Source organism: Arabidopsis thaliana (assembly GCF_000001735.4).
Source record: "Arabidopsis thaliana chromosome 1 sequence".
NCBI classification, from domain to species: Eukaryota; Viridiplantae; Streptophyta; class Magnoliopsida; order Brassicales; family Brassicaceae; genus Arabidopsis; species Arabidopsis thaliana.
This window is the reverse complement of record NC_003070.9, coordinates 18,287,351-18,305,083: the sequence shown is the minus strand read 5'-3', so window position 1 is coordinate 18,305,083 and position 17,733 is coordinate 18,287,351. Positions and strand designations below refer to the sequence as shown.

At 31.0% G+C, this 17,733-nt stretch overlaps 3 protein-coding genes and 1 pseudogene across 5 annotated transcripts; 2 read left to right on the top strand and 2 right to left on the bottom strand.

The window, feature by feature from the left end:
- Positions 1–299: 299 nt before the first annotated feature.
- Positions 300–2,373, bottom strand: AT1G49440 (annotated as a pseudogene; the record flags this gene model as incomplete). Its single annotated transcript has 1 exon — positions 300–2,373.
- Positions 2,374–5,221: 2,848 nt separating this feature from the next.
- LCR16 (low-molecular-weight cysteine-rich 16) lies at positions 5,222–5,654 on the top strand (the record flags this gene model as incomplete). Its single annotated transcript, NM_001036085.2, has 2 exons — positions 5,222–5,270; positions 5,424–5,654. 2 exons carry the CDS (start codon positions 5,222–5,224, stop codon positions 5,588–5,590), a joined length of 216 nt encoding a protein of 71 aa, NP_001031162.1. The 3' UTR covers positions 5,591–5,654.
- A 3,524-nt stretch (positions 5,655–9,178) lies between these two features.
- On the bottom strand, positions 9,179–14,142 carry LACS2 (long-chain acyl-CoA synthetase 2). Of its 2 annotated transcripts, NM_103833.5 has the most exons (19): positions 13,742–14,142; positions 13,521–13,584; positions 13,312–13,401; positions 13,143–13,199; positions 12,949–12,997; positions 12,742–12,818; positions 12,583–12,622; positions 12,396–12,490; positions 12,095–12,262; positions 11,900–12,010; positions 11,724–11,811; positions 11,567–11,633; positions 11,408–11,483; positions 11,128–11,245; positions 10,799–11,047; positions 10,262–10,401; positions 9,980–10,165; positions 9,774–9,893; positions 9,179–9,490 (listed from the first exon to the last, which is right to left on the bottom strand). In NM_103833.5, exons 1-19 carry the CDS (start codon positions 13,894–13,896, stop codon positions 9,443–9,445), a joined length of 1,998 nt encoding a protein of 665 aa, NP_175368.2. In that variant the 5' UTR covers positions 13,897–14,142; the 3' UTR covers positions 9,179–9,442. The 2 variants fall into 2 exon arrangements, with proteins under 2 accessions (NP_175368.2, NP_001321632.1); NM_001333383.1 differs by lacking the exons at positions 9,179–9,490; positions 9,774–9,893; positions 9,980–10,165; positions 10,262–10,401 and having other exon boundaries at positions 10,440–11,047; positions 13,742–14,105.
- Positions 14,143–16,433: 2,291 nt separating this feature from the next.
- Positions 16,434–17,225, top strand: AT1G49420 (Heavy metal transport/detoxification superfamily protein; the record flags this gene model as incomplete). The annotated part of the gene is made up of 3 exons (NM_103832.2): positions 16,434–16,457; positions 16,575–16,659; positions 16,765–17,225. The coding sequence occupies 3 exons, from the start codon at positions 16,434–16,436 to the stop codon at positions 17,223–17,225; spliced, it is 570 nt and encodes a 189-aa protein (NP_175367.2).
- Positions 17,226–17,733: the final 508 nt, after the last annotated feature.

Genomic DNA, 17,733 nt, shown 5'->3' with positions numbered 1-17,733 from the left:
ATGACATGATAATTTAATAAGTTTTAGTGAAACTGTTTTATTTAACCCATGTAAACAGTTGACAAAAGAAATACACTCCGTCTTAAAATCTGTTTTGGGGTTGGTTGACCAATAAAATAAGGATAAGGGCTGTGTTGTCCGCTCGTTATCCTCACACGTTGCATAACATAACGTGAATGGGGAAAAAGGTATTTCTCGAAGCAGTAGGGGAAATTTTCCTTATAATTTTGTAAGAAGAAGTATTCTTCTAGATATTTGACTTCTTCGACTCCCAAGTAAATTTTTGTTTTTTGTTTGTTAACGGTAATGTTAGATAAATGAAATAGTCTAGTCTTTGCAGATGAGTTGTTTGATCGAAGAAGGTTACAGTTACTAATGAAGCGGATATATTGTTATCATTATTTTGAGGATGATGAGAAGTTGGATTAAAATTTTCTTTTGCATAGTTTTTTTTTTCGGAATAAATGTAAAATTTTGTTCAAACAAAAAATAAATTATATATAATTGTATTTTGAAATAATTTGAATAAAGAAAAAAAAATTAGATTCGAAAGGCGAACCAAATCTGTAGTCCATCCTTAAGTTTACAAGAGGCATAAAACTAAATTGAAGATATCTTGTTGCGTCTGATACGGTCGATGAATTTGAATAGTTGATTAGATGGGTTGGGGAGCTCACAATGCCTCCGTTTATCTCGTTCCATCCAAATGGTATGAACTGTTGCTTGAAGGACTAGTCGAAGTATATAATAGGTTGTGGCCTTTGAATGTTGGAGATGATAGTGATGATAGAATCTCTTAGAGATTACTTGAGTAATTTCTTAAAAGAAGCTTGTGAGTCAGTGTCTTCCAAACATGTGAGGAGTATGGGAACCCAAAAAATAAATGTAGTAGAGTCTCAACGGGCTCATTACAGAGAACAAGTGATGGGTTTACTGCATTGTTCCAAGCTAACATTCGCTCCCATATAGATAATCTATTCTTCACATCAAGCCATATTAGAAAAGAAAACCTTGGGATTGAATCAGAGAACCACACTCCTTTATACCAATTAACGTACGTGACGAATTTGTTGCCATGTGTTCGATGAAGAGAACCACGGCTTAAATTTGGTGCTTAAGCTTCTCTTCTAAGATCAATCGAGGTGGAAATTGGTAAGATAAGAGATAAGGGCCTTACTCTTGCATCTCTGGTTAGCAACCACTAACGTAACAATTGCATCAGATAAGATTCCCAAATCTATGAACCCCCTCCCTCCAAGGCTCTCGTTGAAACGACCAAGCGGGCTCCAAGCATCATACCAAAAGGTGTGCAAACCACTTCTATGAACCCCCTCCCTCCACATCCAAGAGCCTTTATTTGTGGTCGCCTTGACCGACCAAAACGAAGCTGAGCGAATTAGTCATCTTCGTATCTAGTTAACCAAAAGAGAGGTGTTATTTGAGACTATCCACCAAATCAACTTGAAACAACAAACTTTGTTCATCTCAACGATTGATTTCAAACCTAGCCCACCTTCACTTCTAGGCTTACATACACCACTCCAAGCTACCTTATTTTTCTTTGAATTTAGGTCAGAGTCCGACTAAAGAAATATCGTACAAATATTTTTTATTTTCCAAAAGTTTGTGAGACTAGCAATCACCGAGCTTAGCAACTGCAAACGAAAGACATAAGATAAGAATCTATGTTTCCTAGCTAATTCTGGTTCTGATTTTCTCAACAAGGGGCAGAGAATCATCCAGAGACATACGCTTAGTCAGCAAGGGTAGCCCCAAGTAGCGAACAAGTAGGGATCCAGCTTCAAAAGAAAATATGTTAAGATTTCTTCTCGGGTAGGGTTTGAGACACAAGTCAAGAATAAGGTGGATTTTTCTAGGATGATGTTTAGTCCAGAAGCCACTGCAAATTCGTTAAAAACCTTTAGAATACCTTCCATCAAAGTGATCTTTCCATCCGAGAAAACCATTATATCATCCGCAAAACATAGATTAGTAAGCTTCATATTTTTGCACCTAGGGTGGTAACCAAAATTTCCTCTTTGTTGCAGTCCTATCAAGAAGATATAAGAGTACATTCATACAAATCACGAAAATGTAAGAAGAGAGAGAGCAATCCTACCTAAGATCTCTTTCGATTCGGAAAACCCAGTCAATTCCCTATTTACTTGCACTAAAATCTGAAAAGGTAGCCGTAGAAACACATAAGTAGGTCGAGTGAACAAATTTGTCTGATAAGTCTAAAGCCTTCAAGACATTCAACAAAAATGGTCATTGCACCGAGTCAAAAGCCTTTAAAATGTCTATTTTATTACAATTAAAGTGTATTATCAATTTTGATTGTTAAAGTGTATTATCAATTTTGGATGTAATATACTTTGCTAACACATTTCATAGCTAACATTTAGTCATTTATAGACTTCGAACAACGGATTATTATACAGAAAACCTTTTTCGGTCCACAATTCAAATTTTAGTATAGTTCTCATGACGTCCTTGCTAGTAATTAAAAAAATGAATTCGTCATTACACACCCGTTATTTTATGCATTTTATTTAGGTATTCCAAGTGATTTCCAATCTAAGTACTAGTATGTAACGAATTTCTTAAAACTTGCACGCACATTCTATTTTACTAGGCCATTAGCATAAGTTGTGTTTGTTTTTTTGAGATATTTGCAAAATTATCCTTTTTATTATCTTTTTGCAATAATACCCTTTTGTGTTGTTCATTTTTAAAAATACCCCTTCCCTCGAACAAAATGACTAAATTACCCTCATCTAATAGGAACAAGTAATTGGAAACTGAAATTTTCCCGCCAATTTTTTGGCGCCAAAATTTATTTTTACGCCAAACTTCTTTTCCGCCAAAAAAAAAATTTCCCGCCAAATTTTTTTTTCGTAACAAATTTTTTCTCAACCAAAAAAACCTTTTAAAAATCTTTGTAAATTTTTTTGGCATGAAACAAATTTACAAGGGATTTTAAAAGGGTTTTAAAAAATTTACAAGAGATTTTTAAAGGGTTTTAAAAGATTTACAAAGAATTTTAAAGGGCTTTAAAAAATTTAAAAAAGTTTTTTTAAAGGGTTTTAAAAGATTTACAAGAGATTTTAAAAGAGTTTTAAAGTATTTACCAAAAATTTTAAAAGGGTTTTAAAAGATTTACAAGGGATTTTAAAGAGTTTTAAAGTATTTACCAAAAATTTTAAAAAGGTTTTAAAAGATTTACAAGGGATTTTAAAAGGTTTTAAAACATTTACAAGAGTTTTTAAAGGGTATTCTTGTAAATTCTTTAAAAATATTTTAAAACCCTTTAAAACCCTTTAAAAATCTCTTGTAAATATTTTAAAACCCTTATAAAAAACCTTTGTAAATTTTTTAAAACCCTTTTAAATTTCTTATAAATATTTTAAAACTCTTTTAAAATCGTTTGTAAATCTTTTAAAATCCTTTTAAAATCGCTTGTATGTACTTTAAAACCCTTTAAAACAATTTAAAACCCTTTAAAAATCTTTAAAAAACCTTTGTAAATCTTTTAAACCCCTTTAAAATCCATTGTAAATCTTTTAAAATCCTTTGTAAATCTTTTAAAATCTTTTGCAAATCTTTTGGGTTTTAAAATCCCTTGTAAATCTATTTCCCTCCAAAAATTGTTTTTTGCGAGAAAAATATTAGACGAAAAATATTAATATTTCATTTTGTTAACCTAAAACAATTTCTAAATAGGAGTAAAATGGTCATTAAATATTTAAAGAGGGTAGAAATGAAAATGGAAGGAGTATTATTTTGAATCTGCTTTGGAAGATCACGAGGTTCACTTGTCATGTCCCATTTTTCGTGCTTTCTTAAATTAAATTAATTTGTCTCTTAATAAAATAAATTAATAACGAATAGCTTAGTTTAAATTTTTACGATATTTATACTACTTTATTTGTTTTTTTTAAATCTATATATACATTTTTGCAGCCATTTTAACAAATAAATCTTAGAGTTGGACTTATTTACAACCCAATGCCATTAGCATTAATTGTTTTCCAAAATAATTAATTTTACTTTAAATTCTTAATTTAAATTGTCAATCACATTATCAATCAAATTTAATCCAAACAAACTTCACATTAATCCCTTAAAATTAGCATAAACATATTTGTTATCAATATTTTAAAACAAAATTTTTTATTTAAATAAATATTATTCTTATTAAACGTTTTTTGTTTAAATAAATAAATCCTGTATTTGAACTTATTTACAATGTCATGCTATTGACATTAATTATTTAGAAATAAAAATATTTAATTAACGATTTAAATCTTCTAAATCTTTGCTTTTAGAGTTATTATGTCATTACCTATAAGGCAAAAAATATATATTTTTTTAAACATTATTATTTATATATTTAAACTTTATAAAACATTATTAATATTTAAACTTATAAAAAGTTTAATATATCAAAAAATTTAACATCATTATTAATATATAGTTTAAAAAATCTCAAAAAAAATTCCGTCATATTTTGTGATTCAAAATTTTAAAAATGAACATATATTAACCAATTGGCGAAAAATGTGTGGGTTCAACATCCCGCATCGACTAAAATATTTAGACAATGATTCATAAATAAGATCAACATTAATAAAGTAAATAGTTTTTTTTGCAGGATGGGTTTTGCGGGACGGGTTTGGCAGGACGTTACTTAATAACAGTTGTAAACTATAAAATAAAAATATTTTATAGATAAATACAATTTACAAATTTTTATATACACTAACTTTAAAAAATAAATTGTCCCCCCGGTGTACCGCGGGTTAAAATCTAGTTATTAGTTAAAAGTGTTAGGGGAAATGTTTTTAGTTCTTTAACAAAACATAAAAAGGTTTTTGCTTTGATTCATAGTTTTGTTTCTGTCTATATCTTTTATAATTATTTTCTATTTTACAACATGTCTCTAATTAATTGTTGGCTGTTTTTCCTGTTTTTAATAAAAAAATTTCAGTATTTGTTGATTGCTTTTATGACTTTTTAGTAGTATATGTTTTGATCATTTATAGTCAATTTTCACTTTTAGTTAATTTTTAGAGATTTTTCTATTTATTTTGTTCTGATCTTTAGCCGTTTCAGAATTTACTATTCTTTTCATGCATGCATCTAATTTCTTATATATACACTATTCATAATATCCATTGCTTATTATTTTCAAGTTTTCATTTCTATTGTATCATCAAAGATGTCTAAACCCACCGTTATTGTTATCTTTATGGCCATTCTTGTTCTAGGTTTACTTCACACTTTTGACATATTATATGATTAATAATTTAAAATATGAATTCATAATACGCATTTTCATGTGTCTTCTCTTTTATTTCATATTTTTCTTTTATTCGTCGCTTTTTTATTATAACAAGTTGAGTAATGTTTTATGTGTTTAGGAATGGCGACTAAGGAGACGCAAGGAGCAAACTGTGTTAACTATTTTGAAATAACATTTCCAGAAGTATGTGAAGCAAACTGGTGTGCCGCTGAGTGTCTTAAGGCTTACAAGAATGGAAAAGGCACGTGTTGGCAAAAGTTCTGCCAGTGCGTCTATGATTGTTGATTGCTATACTTGGTTTTCTTTCTATAAACTATCATCAATTCTAATAATAAAATACTATTTGCTAGTTTTTATGTGCATGTGAATTATGATTTTAATTATTTGGCATGAACTATAAATTGGTATTTTAGCATAGTGTCGGCTCATACATTTAAGATGATTTGGGACAAATTTAAAAGATATAATTTATGTTTTTTACAAATAATTTTTCTTTTATACCCTTTTTACATATATAATTTTTTTAATCCTTTTTACATATACAAAAAAAATTGTGTGTATGTTTTACATATATAACTTTGTGTATCCTTTATATATATAATTATGTGCTCCTTAAATTTGTGAATGGCAAGTGACCTTACCCATCAAAATTTTGTATAATAAGACACATATATCACTAGAGCCGGTCCAAAGCGCCAACAATTAAGGTAAACAATGGGTCTAAGTAATTATTTGAAGCTAAAGTATATGTGATCCACTGTAAGATACGCATAAACTGAATTACACATATATAGTGGTAAGTGATTCATCCAAGTCTTAGAAATTCAAAAGGAACTAAATGGGAATCACTCATATAAAAAAAAAAACTTTTCAATTGAAAGTTGACTCATTTTTCAAATAGAAACGACATGCATCCAAAGGAAAATGCTAAAACGATTGTAATTATAATGTCTTGTTTTTGGTGCAAGCAACCGCTCACATGTATACTGAAACCATATATAAATACGTATCATTACAAAAGAAGAAGAAAAAAAGAAACTAGCTGAGTATATCTGTTATCATAACAAATCAACATTTTACTGGTTAATGACATTTTTACCAAAAAAAATAAAATTGAAGTGTTGACATTTAGTAAATTGCAATTTGTAGTATGTCATGTGTGTATCTTATTCTTCTTTCTAACAAATATTAACTTTAAAAACCAAACTAGGAAGAAAACGATCGAGGTGTATAAATGTTCAGTGCATCTGTATAATAATACGTATTTAACTTATTATAATCTCAAATTGGTAGGTTTTGAAACGTAGCAAGGTTCTGTTGACTTTGAATCTTTGATGTATCATGTTTGTGGCGTAATTTAACTTATTATAGTCCTAAAATGGTAGGATTTGAAACGTGGCAAGATTCCGTTGACTTTGATGTATGTAGCATGTTGATCCATTTATTATTTGCTTCCACAAGAAAACTGTTTCTTTTTGGTTAAATACAAGTAATTAACTGTCATGCCTTTAAAAATATCTATAAAGATATTTTACTTAAGTATCTAAAAGACTAAAAATGCTTTTAAAATATCTTAAAGATAAATATCAGATCATCTAACATTTATACGTGCTTTTGACCCCCAAAAAAATAACATATACACGTGCCCAGTTCGTGTCCATAGATAATAATATACATACAATCTACGCGATTAGTTTAATTAATTAGTACGCCAAATGAAAAACAATTTTACTGGCTTTTAATTTATCCGTCGACAATAAGCGAAATAATAACTCAAAGTATATATATTTCAATATTTTTACTAAAAGTAATTTAGAGTTTGAATCAAAGTTTACTGTAAATTTTTCTGAAAAAAACAAAAAAGAGGAAGTAATAATTAAACATTGTGTCAATAATATGTTGATCACTTTTCTTAGTTGTTAATCAATTCATATAATCCCGTTACATCATTTGCAATTTATCTTTTTTTTTTTTTTGTTAACTAGAATCCATATATTGATCTTTTAAGGTTAACGAAACAGCTTACAAAAATTTACATATAAGAATACAGTACAAAATGATCTTTCTACTAAACCTAAACCATTTATATAAGGGAATCTTGTAAAATCTGCCATATTCCACTTTATTTCTTTCAATCCCAGCTATATTCTGAAACTCTTTTCAAAATCTGCCACATTTTGGTCCACGTGGAATTCAGTGGACGAAAGTACTCCTTAAAGTGGGTCAGCGCTCTGACGAAGATGGTGACATAACAACTTTTGGCTGATGTGATGATACATGACGAAAAATCATGGTAGAAGCATAAAGAGATCGTTTAGCCAAGACGGATGGCTAGAGGCGACGTAAGAGCGAACTTATACTCCTCGATCTAAAACACTTTGCGCAATAACACGAGCTCCTCTATTCGCAATTATTTGAAAAAATGTGTTATCATTTGTAATTAATCACTAGCGTAATTTTATGGCTTTCCTATATATTTTATTCTGAAAATAATCATAAAATTAGCTAACAAGTAATTTTTTCTTGTTACTTCTGTTTGGTATAAATCGTTTTAAAAAATTCATTAAAAAAAAGTTACGTTCCACCAGAACTCTAGAGTTAAAGAACCAAAAATAAAAGAACTCTTAATCAAGCAAGAAAACGAATGTATAAGAATTCTAAGTACGTAAGCGTATCAATTGAGCGTATCTACAAAATATTATTATAGATTAATAGTTAAATAATTGTGTCTCCTGGGCTGCTGTTGCACTTGTATTACTCGTTTTAGCTTAATCAGTTGTATAAACAAACTTATAATAATAGTCTAAAGATGCTTATTAGCATTTGTATTGAGATCGCCCAACACATCTGGCCTTGTTTGGCGGACCGAAACATTACAAGGATCTGCTTTTATTAATTTTTATGATTTGCTGAAGTAATCACTGCTCATAGTTTATTACATGCATTGCCAACAAACAAAAGATTATTACATGCCACGTGGGTAGATCTCCTGATAATCCGTTTTTCTCATCCGTTTTGTCGTCGAGACATGTGCAATGTAAATATGATTATTGCTAATCATATGTATTTAGTCTTTGACCATGAATTAATATTTGGATGATCAATTTATGGACTCCGGACACCTGTCGGTTCGCAAAACTTATTTTTGGTTTCCAACTTCGTTTAGCGGACAAGAAAAACTAGATCATGTTAGTATGTTTACTTACGTCTCTTTTAGTTTTATTTAGTTTAGAATCAATCTAGAAAATCCAATGCTCTTTTAATACGAACAATACGTGATATGTTTTAGTTCTAAGGACTAATTTGTTTCTGTAACTTTTCTGATTACGATGATGAATCAATCGTATGAGAATGATTAGTTTAGTTGATTTATACATACATTATTTTCAGGTTTAATAGATGAATTAACCCACCAAGAAAAAGATATTTACCTTTTGTGTTGGCATCATATGGACCACTTAAGGTTAATAATTGTGTCTTCAACTCAAAACGGGAAATCAAGATAATTTTTTCTTAATCAAACATTGACTTCAACTCTTAGGATAACTATGTTAATAATTAGTGTAGAAATCCAGTATTTATCAAAATTCTGAATGCAAATACTAATGTGGTTAAAAGTTTTCTTTAAAATTTTCATATTTTAAACCTCTAGATGAAGGGTCTCGAGAGTCTCGTACGGTAGGAGATTCGTATGGACGAAAAAATCTTGAAATGGGTGGGGCTGTGCGAAATGTTTTTTTTTTTTTTTGGAGATTCTTTTTGCTAACTTAATATGCTGTGTCGTTTTCTGATTGGTCAATCTTCCAGAAAGAAAAATAATCCCAACCATTAGAAAATTATCATATATAAAAAGATGGGAGAAGTGAGAATTGCTTTTAAACGATGAAAAGTTAAAATTTCGATACTCTTTTGAGGTTTTTCTTATCATAGTATCAAAAGTATGGACAACTAAAAGATAAATCAAAATGTATCAAGAAATCTTTAGTAAACGTTGCTTAATAGTATATATATAGTTTCCAAACTATAAATTTAGTGTAACAAGAATCACATGATGAGAGGATCCGAACACAATTTTGTAACATATCATACAAACCCAAATAGCATCAGAAAATGAATAGCCGATCGGTATCTAATTATCTATGCCATGGACCTCTTTGCTTCTGAATAAAGTTGATCAACTATGCCCTGAAGTAAAAAAAAAAAAATCGTTTTACAATCTTAAAAATGGATAGTATAACAAGTAATATGCATTAGACAAGTTCACGATCATAGTACATTTGCAACAAATCACGAAAATTATTCTGGTGATCCATCCTAATATGTAATTAAGGTTCTTTTATTTTTCTGTTTTCGTTTGCGTTTCCATGGTTTACATATTTCTATGTTATAATGGAAATACAAACGTAAACGCAGAAAATTAGAAGTTAGATCGAAAAGAAAAGAAGAAAGTGAGTAGAGAAAGGATCACCTTGTAATGTTGGAGGAGCTGTGGCCTTTTCAGCTTGAAAGTTGGAGTAATAAGATCTCTTTCAATATCAAAAGGGTTTGGTTCTAAATGAATAGCTTTTAACATTTCAAATCCTTTAAGCTACAAATATAACAAAATAAGTATTATTCTCAACGTTAATGTAAACCATTTCAAATTTTAAATGTGATAATCATAAGTGTACGTACTTGATATTGCTTTGCGGTAGAGTTAAGCTCATCCAAGAAGTATTTTTGAGCTTTGAGATTTTGACATAGAGATTCGAAATCATTGGGAGATTGGTAATTGAGTTTAGCCCAATCTTCAATAGCTTTTCTATCAGGTACAACCACACCTACCAAAAATGACTCGAAGCTGTTGCCATAGACCCATATCTGTCACAATTATTGGTAGATAGTACAATTATTAGATAACAATTATTCAATTACTATGATTATAGTATTGAAAACATAATTTTAATAATTACATACCTGAGCAATGAGGGGACATCTTGAGTAAGTGTTTTCGAGGTTTTCAACAGCAACATATTCACCTTGAGACAACTTGAAGATGTTCTTCTTCCTATCGATGATCTTCATTGATCCATCTTCTTGCCATTCTCCAATATCTCCTACTCATATAAATGAAATCAAATTTCAACATTATCCAATACAAGTTGCTTTTGTAACTAACAATCTAATGGTTAAAATATAGACTAAGTTTTAGAGTCTACATATCCATTTTAAGTAAATTTCAAAATAACCATTCGAGACATACGAGTGGAAAAACCAGCCACTCTTCTACCAATTACTATCACTTGCTTTTCAATCATATTATTTGTTACAACTAAAAGTTAATGCAAAGCGGATATATTCGATTTATGTGATATTCATGATCCGTTCTGCTTCATCTAGATCAACATTTTTCCAATTTTTACCTACACATAACTAGTTGGATATACATTTAAACATTCAAAACATTTTTCCAATTTTTATCTACTCCATAACTAGTTGGATCAACAACAATACCTGTGTGGAACCATCCATCGATTAGGACTTGATCAGTTAGATCTTGTCTTTTATGGTAACCAGAAAACATTGAATTTCCTCTAAGACAAATCTCTCCTCTCGGCACGTCAGCGGAAAAGGCGTCGTAACCCATCTCTGGTACGGACACTAGCCTTGCCTCCACCGTGGGCATTGGCACACCCACTGTCCCCACCATAGAAAATACTCCGGCTAAGGTCGTGAAGCTTCCCCCACAACTCTCAGTCAATCCTGTCACATTTCATTAGAATCGGCTTAGCCCAAACCAAGAGATCGGTGTATGACTCGAAATTCGGTTTAGGTACACTTACCATAACCTTGAGAGAGATTAGAGGCAGGAATGATTCTCAAGAACTCCTCTACATGACGAGGTAGAGGCGCTGCTCCTGATAACAACATATGAGCTCTTCCTCCTAATGCTTCTTTTATCTGTCACAATTTAAATTTTCTGAAACTGTAAGTCTATATTACATGTTATTTCCATCTTATCTTCCATTTGAGAAGGCTAGGAGAAGATCATAACATTTATTGTAATCAGTGACTACAAAATTTAATAATTTTTATTTCTACATCATAGATAAATACACTAACCTTATCGAACATAAGTCTGTCTAGACGAGGAGAAGCTTCTTCTTGAGAGAATCCTTTTCTCATATTTCCCAATTTGCTGTATTCACAAGATGATTTTAAAGATAATTCCAAGATCCGTGTTTTTCTTTATAATAATTTGGAGAAACATAGAAAACGTACTAGTTATAAGCAAAATCAAACAGTTTCTTGCGTATCAAGCCACTAGCTGATATTTTTTGCATTATACCTGCAGCCATATAAAATAGAAGAAAATTCAGTAAAACTTGAATAAAATGAGGGTAAACTCGAATTTTCGACTTGATCAAAAGTATTATACCGGCATATAGTTTGTCGTAAACTCGTGGAACACCGCAAAACACAGTAGGTTTAAGAGCTTGAACATCATCCATCAGGTACCGAATGTCCTGTCTCAAATTTAAAAAAAAAATCAGAAAATATAATGGGCATTTTGTGGGAAAAAAGGATTCAAAATTAAGAGAAAATTTTGCTTACGCCACGCCAGTATCCAACAGAGGAGCCTCTAGATAAAAAGTAAATCTCCATGACTTGATCATAGCAATGTGCTAATGGCAAGTACGAGAAGAACACATCGCTCGTGTCACACTACAAAATTTCCAAAGAAATAAACCAAAATATAATTTCCAATTATGTAATCATGTGTCTGCTAAATTGTAACAAAAAAATTACCGATCGATCAGTGACTTCAAGCATTTTGTCTATGGATAAAACCTGGACCGAAATTGCTGCGTTGTTTAAGATTACACCTTTGGGTTCTCCAGTCGTCCCGCTTGTGTACATTATTGTGCAGATGTCTGTCTTTCGCTTACGAGGTAGATTTGCCTCATCTAAGTTTCCCTGATAAGATTTTCAAATACTTATTTAAGACCCACGAGAGAAAGAAATTCAAATCTTGATAAAGTTAACCCTATAAGTCAAAATGTTTGTAAATTATAGAAGTTATATTTTTCGTCTAGTTCTAAACACTGACCATTAGTGAGAACTCATTCCATGAAAATAAAGAAACACATTGGTTCTTAGCTTCTTCCTTTTGTGTACTCGAGACTTCCCCGAAGCTCACAATAGCTAAAACCGTAAGTCAAAGCAAAAGAACTATCTTAGATTTTAAGATCATATTTATACAAAATATTATCGATTTTTAAAGACATGTAACTTACTCTTCAAATTCGAAGAACATCCCTTTTGGCACGATAAGATCTGCAGAAAAACTTTCAAGAGTTAATTACAAAAGCAAAACAAAAATACTTTCTTGTTGGACAAGAAACCTAAAATGAAAGTTATGGTATGACTGATTTCAATTAAAAAAATTGACTTACCGATGAAACTGTCTTCTCTTGAACAAATACTAGCGAAACCTCGGCGTGGTTGATGATGAATTCAACTGCGTTTACGCCTGTTACATCGACATTCAACCTCGGATTAGGTTTTCATAACTCATGAATATATATAATATGAAGACAAGCCTAAGATAAAATGTTGTATATATATTGATCGGTACGTATATATCAACGTATAGAGGGTACCTAAAGAATCGTATAGAGGCACGTAGGTGATCCCTTGGCTCATGCAGGCCTGCAATATAACAACTTAGAGAAACTCTATAACAAAAGGCCCTTCTCAATCTCAATCATCTATATTTCTTTCAAAACAAAAAAAACTCTATAATAAAAAGGAAAATTGAACCCTAAATTTTAGATATAGGTCAATTTTTTTTTACCTCCATTGCAATAATCCATTCTGGACAATTAGCTCCGTAAATACCACAACAGTGTCCCTACTCCACAAAAAAAGTAAGAAAAATAAGAACCTTTTTTTTTGGCCAATGTCTTTCAAATAAATTATATACTTGATTGATTGGATCATGTCATAACATAGTAATAATGTACCGGATCAACGCCTCGGCTTCTGATTGCTGATCCAATCCGAATTGCAGCGTCGTGCGCTTCCTTATATGTGATCCACGTGTATGGACCGACCTACATACACACACATTAATGCTTGAAATTGTTGATAAATAATGAAATTATATTAGTTAATAGTCTACATAAAAAAGTATAAAGTAATATTAGAGACTATAGTATTATAATATTTGTACCTTAGAATCAGTCGTTACGCGTTGGCCCAACATTTGCTCATTCGGATATTTCTTCACAGCCTCACTGAAATAAGAATACACAGAGAAGAGTGAGACAAGTTTCTATATCAAATTAATACATATCTTATACAAGAATTGTTATTAATTTAGCTTACATTAATCAGCATTGAACCGAATTTTTTTTTAAGTATAATAAATGTAAAGGGTATCAAGATCCATACCTAAAGAACTGCCAAGGAGAATCAATATCGGTAGGGAGATCGAGGAGGCCATCTTTAGCGTATTTACATCGATAAACCGGTCCGGCCGATGGATGTTCCGCTGTGGCTGGCCTTCCTTCTTCCACCAACAACACATTATCCGCGGCTAAAGACATTTGTGTAATATATAAAGTTGAGGAATAACACTTTGGCGAAGAAGAAAAATAGGATGGAGGAATGAAGAAGATAAGGAGTGTGAGTGTCTCTCTTTGAAGATTGGAATAATAAATAATGTTTTGAAGGTTAATAAAAGTCTCTGTGAATCGGTGGTGAAGTTTGGAGATTGTGGTTATGAGTTAGAGGAAGTAGTTGAGCAATAACTTCTTGAGTCTCACAATTGGTGTATTTCTGACCGGTTTTTAATTGCGCCTTTATTAGGAGCCTCTCTTTCTTTTGTTTGTTATCTAAATGTTTTAAATACTAATTTTTGTGTCTCTATGTGTTATATGCAAGTAGATTTAGTGGGTTTGAATATAGTAAAGAACCTTAAGAGTAAAGAGTAATTGGACCAAACGTAGACTATTTACAAACTGACCATTTGCATGCAATTTGGTTTTGGATTTAACAAAATTAATATATTTCGAATTATATAGTTTATAGTTTGATAACTTAGATCATTTGTTTTTGTACTCTTAGACCTCACCAGCTCACAGTCACTGTCATAATCAGGATCTTTATCACTATAGTAACCAGTGATTGTGATAGACCTCACCTCACTAATTAAATTGTGCAACCAAATCAGTTTTTCTTTGTTTATGATTTACTGTTCAAGTTATTTACAAATATCAGATTAACTTATTAAACTTCAACTTTCGGATGAGAGAAAGAGGCTAATCTAATTAGAATTCTCTGGGTTAACACTAGATCGTCAATTAAATCAACAACAAAAGGTACTCCTATCTTTTACCCATACTGATATCAAGTTAGCTAGATTTTGATATTTATTTTCAAACCAAATTACGTATATATCCCTAATAATTAGACTTTAAAAAGTGTCAACTCTACAGATTTTCTCTTTAATGAAATTATTAATAAATGGACGAGCAAGAAAAGCTCACTCTCTGAGTCTCCGACCTGCTCCCTATATTATTACAAGGTCAGCCCATTTAATTTTAATAAATTTTATCATTTCATTTTTATGGATATTTTAATAAATTTTTTTTTTTTCAATTAGAAACATAGTCAAATATGTAATTTCATCAAATGAAAATAAAATATACTATCTTTTAAGACCTATAGTATTCTATAAAATTGTTTTCTTATTGTGTTTAGTCAATATGTATACAACTCTAAGTAAATAAACGACTACAGTTATTTTATTCACATTTTTTTCTATCAAATTTGTAGTCCATTTTCTTTTGTTTGACATGTTTATTTTTTTGCTTGGTAACAGTGGAAACATCAAATTTAACGCTAACTTTCGAATCTTATGTCATAACGTGATTGTTGGCGTGAACAATAATTCTTCCCCAGCCTTAACAATTTAATTTTCGGCGAATCTATAATCTTTATAAATAATGGAAAATTTCAGACATTTTCTATGAATTAAATTTACAAAAACATGCTTTTTCTTTAACTTTTTATAAGGAAAATATCCAAATTTGAACGATGTTTTAATTATTATGGGTATATATAAAAAAAACTTATCCCTATTATTTTTTTTTCTTTTTTATAGGTAAAAAGTTTTTACACGGTTAAACTACAAAGTAAATTCAAATAAATATTTAACATATTTTAGATTTTGAAAAGTTTATGTTTTCACAATACTTTAAGAAAGAATATTATTTTCTTCTCACGATTAACGCTTGAATAATAATTTTTCCACCAAGGTTTATTTTGTTTTGTGTGTTCTTACACATTCACATTCTAGCCGACTATCATTGGTCAGACACGGTTTCTCATCTAATCTCTGTAAAATACATCAAATGGGATTATAATGTTTTGTATCACAAGGTGGTTCCAATCAGTGATCTATTACTTATGGAAGAAGAGAAATTTGAGTCGACACAGTCGTAATGGGATCTCCTCCTCTCAGCTCGTTCGCATTGATTTGGAACTTAATGTCTCACTTAAGTACACTGGCGTGCACATGCTCAAGGGATAGCTTCGAAGGTGGTTTGCCACCCGTTGTCATTTTTCTCCGAAGAAACACCATTTTTTTTCTATTACATTAGTATTATTTTTTAAAAAACCGAAAGTTCTAGGACTATTCAAAAAAAAAAAAAAAACCGAAAGTTCTTGGCCAAAACTCGTAAATCCTCGCTCCGAAAAAAACAGCAGGGTTTAGTCCTCTTCCAAAAGAATAGAACTATGCTTTGTTTCTCTCTTTAGAACCCCCACTAAGCCCCATCATTTGTTTTTTGGTAATATTTTCTTTTTGTTAACAAAAGGAAATTTGAAATTTCAACTAAAAAAACAAGATAGGAAAAACTTTAAACAAAAAAAGAAAAGAAAATTTACATTGTTTTAGGACAATGTAATATGGAATAATAGCTATGGAAATTATACATTCTAAGAGAAAAGTAAATTGTACAATATTCAACTTCTTTTTCCTTGGAAACCCTCTCGTGAAACTCCAAATATATAGCATAGCTGCATAGTAGTGTTAGTATATACAAGCAATTACACTGAAAATATTTTTCTTTTCAAAGCCATGGCCGAGAAGGGTAAGGAGAAGGTAAATAAACGCTCTCTTCTTTTTCTTTTTTGTGCTTCTCTTTGAAACCGTTACTACTAATTGTTACAAAAGTTGTATTAAAAGCTATGAGAACATTATATGATGAAATTAAACTAGGTAACATGGATGAAATTGAAGACGGAGCCTCTTAGTAACGAAAAGAATTTCTCGAAAGTCAAGAAGGCTCTTTCGAGCATACCTCGTATGTTATTGTTATATCTTTCTCTCCTTTTACGTCTCTTTTGGTTTGAAATTAAAAACTCATAATAATAATTTGTTTTATGTGATTTTTTTGGGAAAACAAAAGAAGTAAGAGACCAAAAGTTCGAAGAAGAAACCAACACGGTCACAATCAAAGTGGTTTGCTGCAGTCCTGAGAAAGTGATGGACAAACTCTGTTCCAAAGGACGTGGAGCTATTAAGCTCATCGAAACCATCGATCCGGCCAAACATGTGGCTCAAAAGCCCAAAGAACCTGAGAAGCCCAAAGAAGCTGAAAAACCTAAAGAACCAGAGAAGCCCAAACCAGCAGCAGCTCCAGCTCAAGGCGATCCAAGTTCTCAACGGGTGACACATGGGTATAATCCACCGCCGATGATGGGCCATCCGGTGCCTTGGTCTGATGGGCCTAACTACGGATGGTCCCGACCCAATGGGTATGATGAAAGACCCATTTACAATAGCTACGGAGGTTGGCAACCACCACCATCGCAATATGGTGGCAGATCACATTACGAAGAGGAACAACCGTCTTGCTCCATCATGTGAAGTCGTGAACCATTACTATTACATTATCTCTCTTTAAAGAACAAAAAAAACTTATTTAATTTTTCTATTCTACACAACTAGTTTTGATTTTCTTAGCCTTTAACAATTTCTACTAATTAAAAGCGCACTTGAATGTGTGAGATCATTTTGTTTGACAATAATACATAATACTTCATTGTGTTCTTTCGTTGTTTGGTAGTAACAATTTTTTAACTATTATAGCCTGATCAAATACATTATACTAGGTTTTAACCCGCGGTTTACCGCAGACGATCGGTTTATTTGGTTTTTATACTAAATATTTGAATAAATTTGATATTTTAAACTTATAAATATAAATTTCTAGTGATTAGTGAAGAATCGTAATATATGATTTATATATTATTGATTATTGATTTCGTGATTGAATACAATGTTTTTAGGGATAAAATGTGATCATATTTTTATTTTAAAAACGACATAGATTCCTTATTTTTGTTGAACGGTTTAGATTGAAGGAAATTAATTT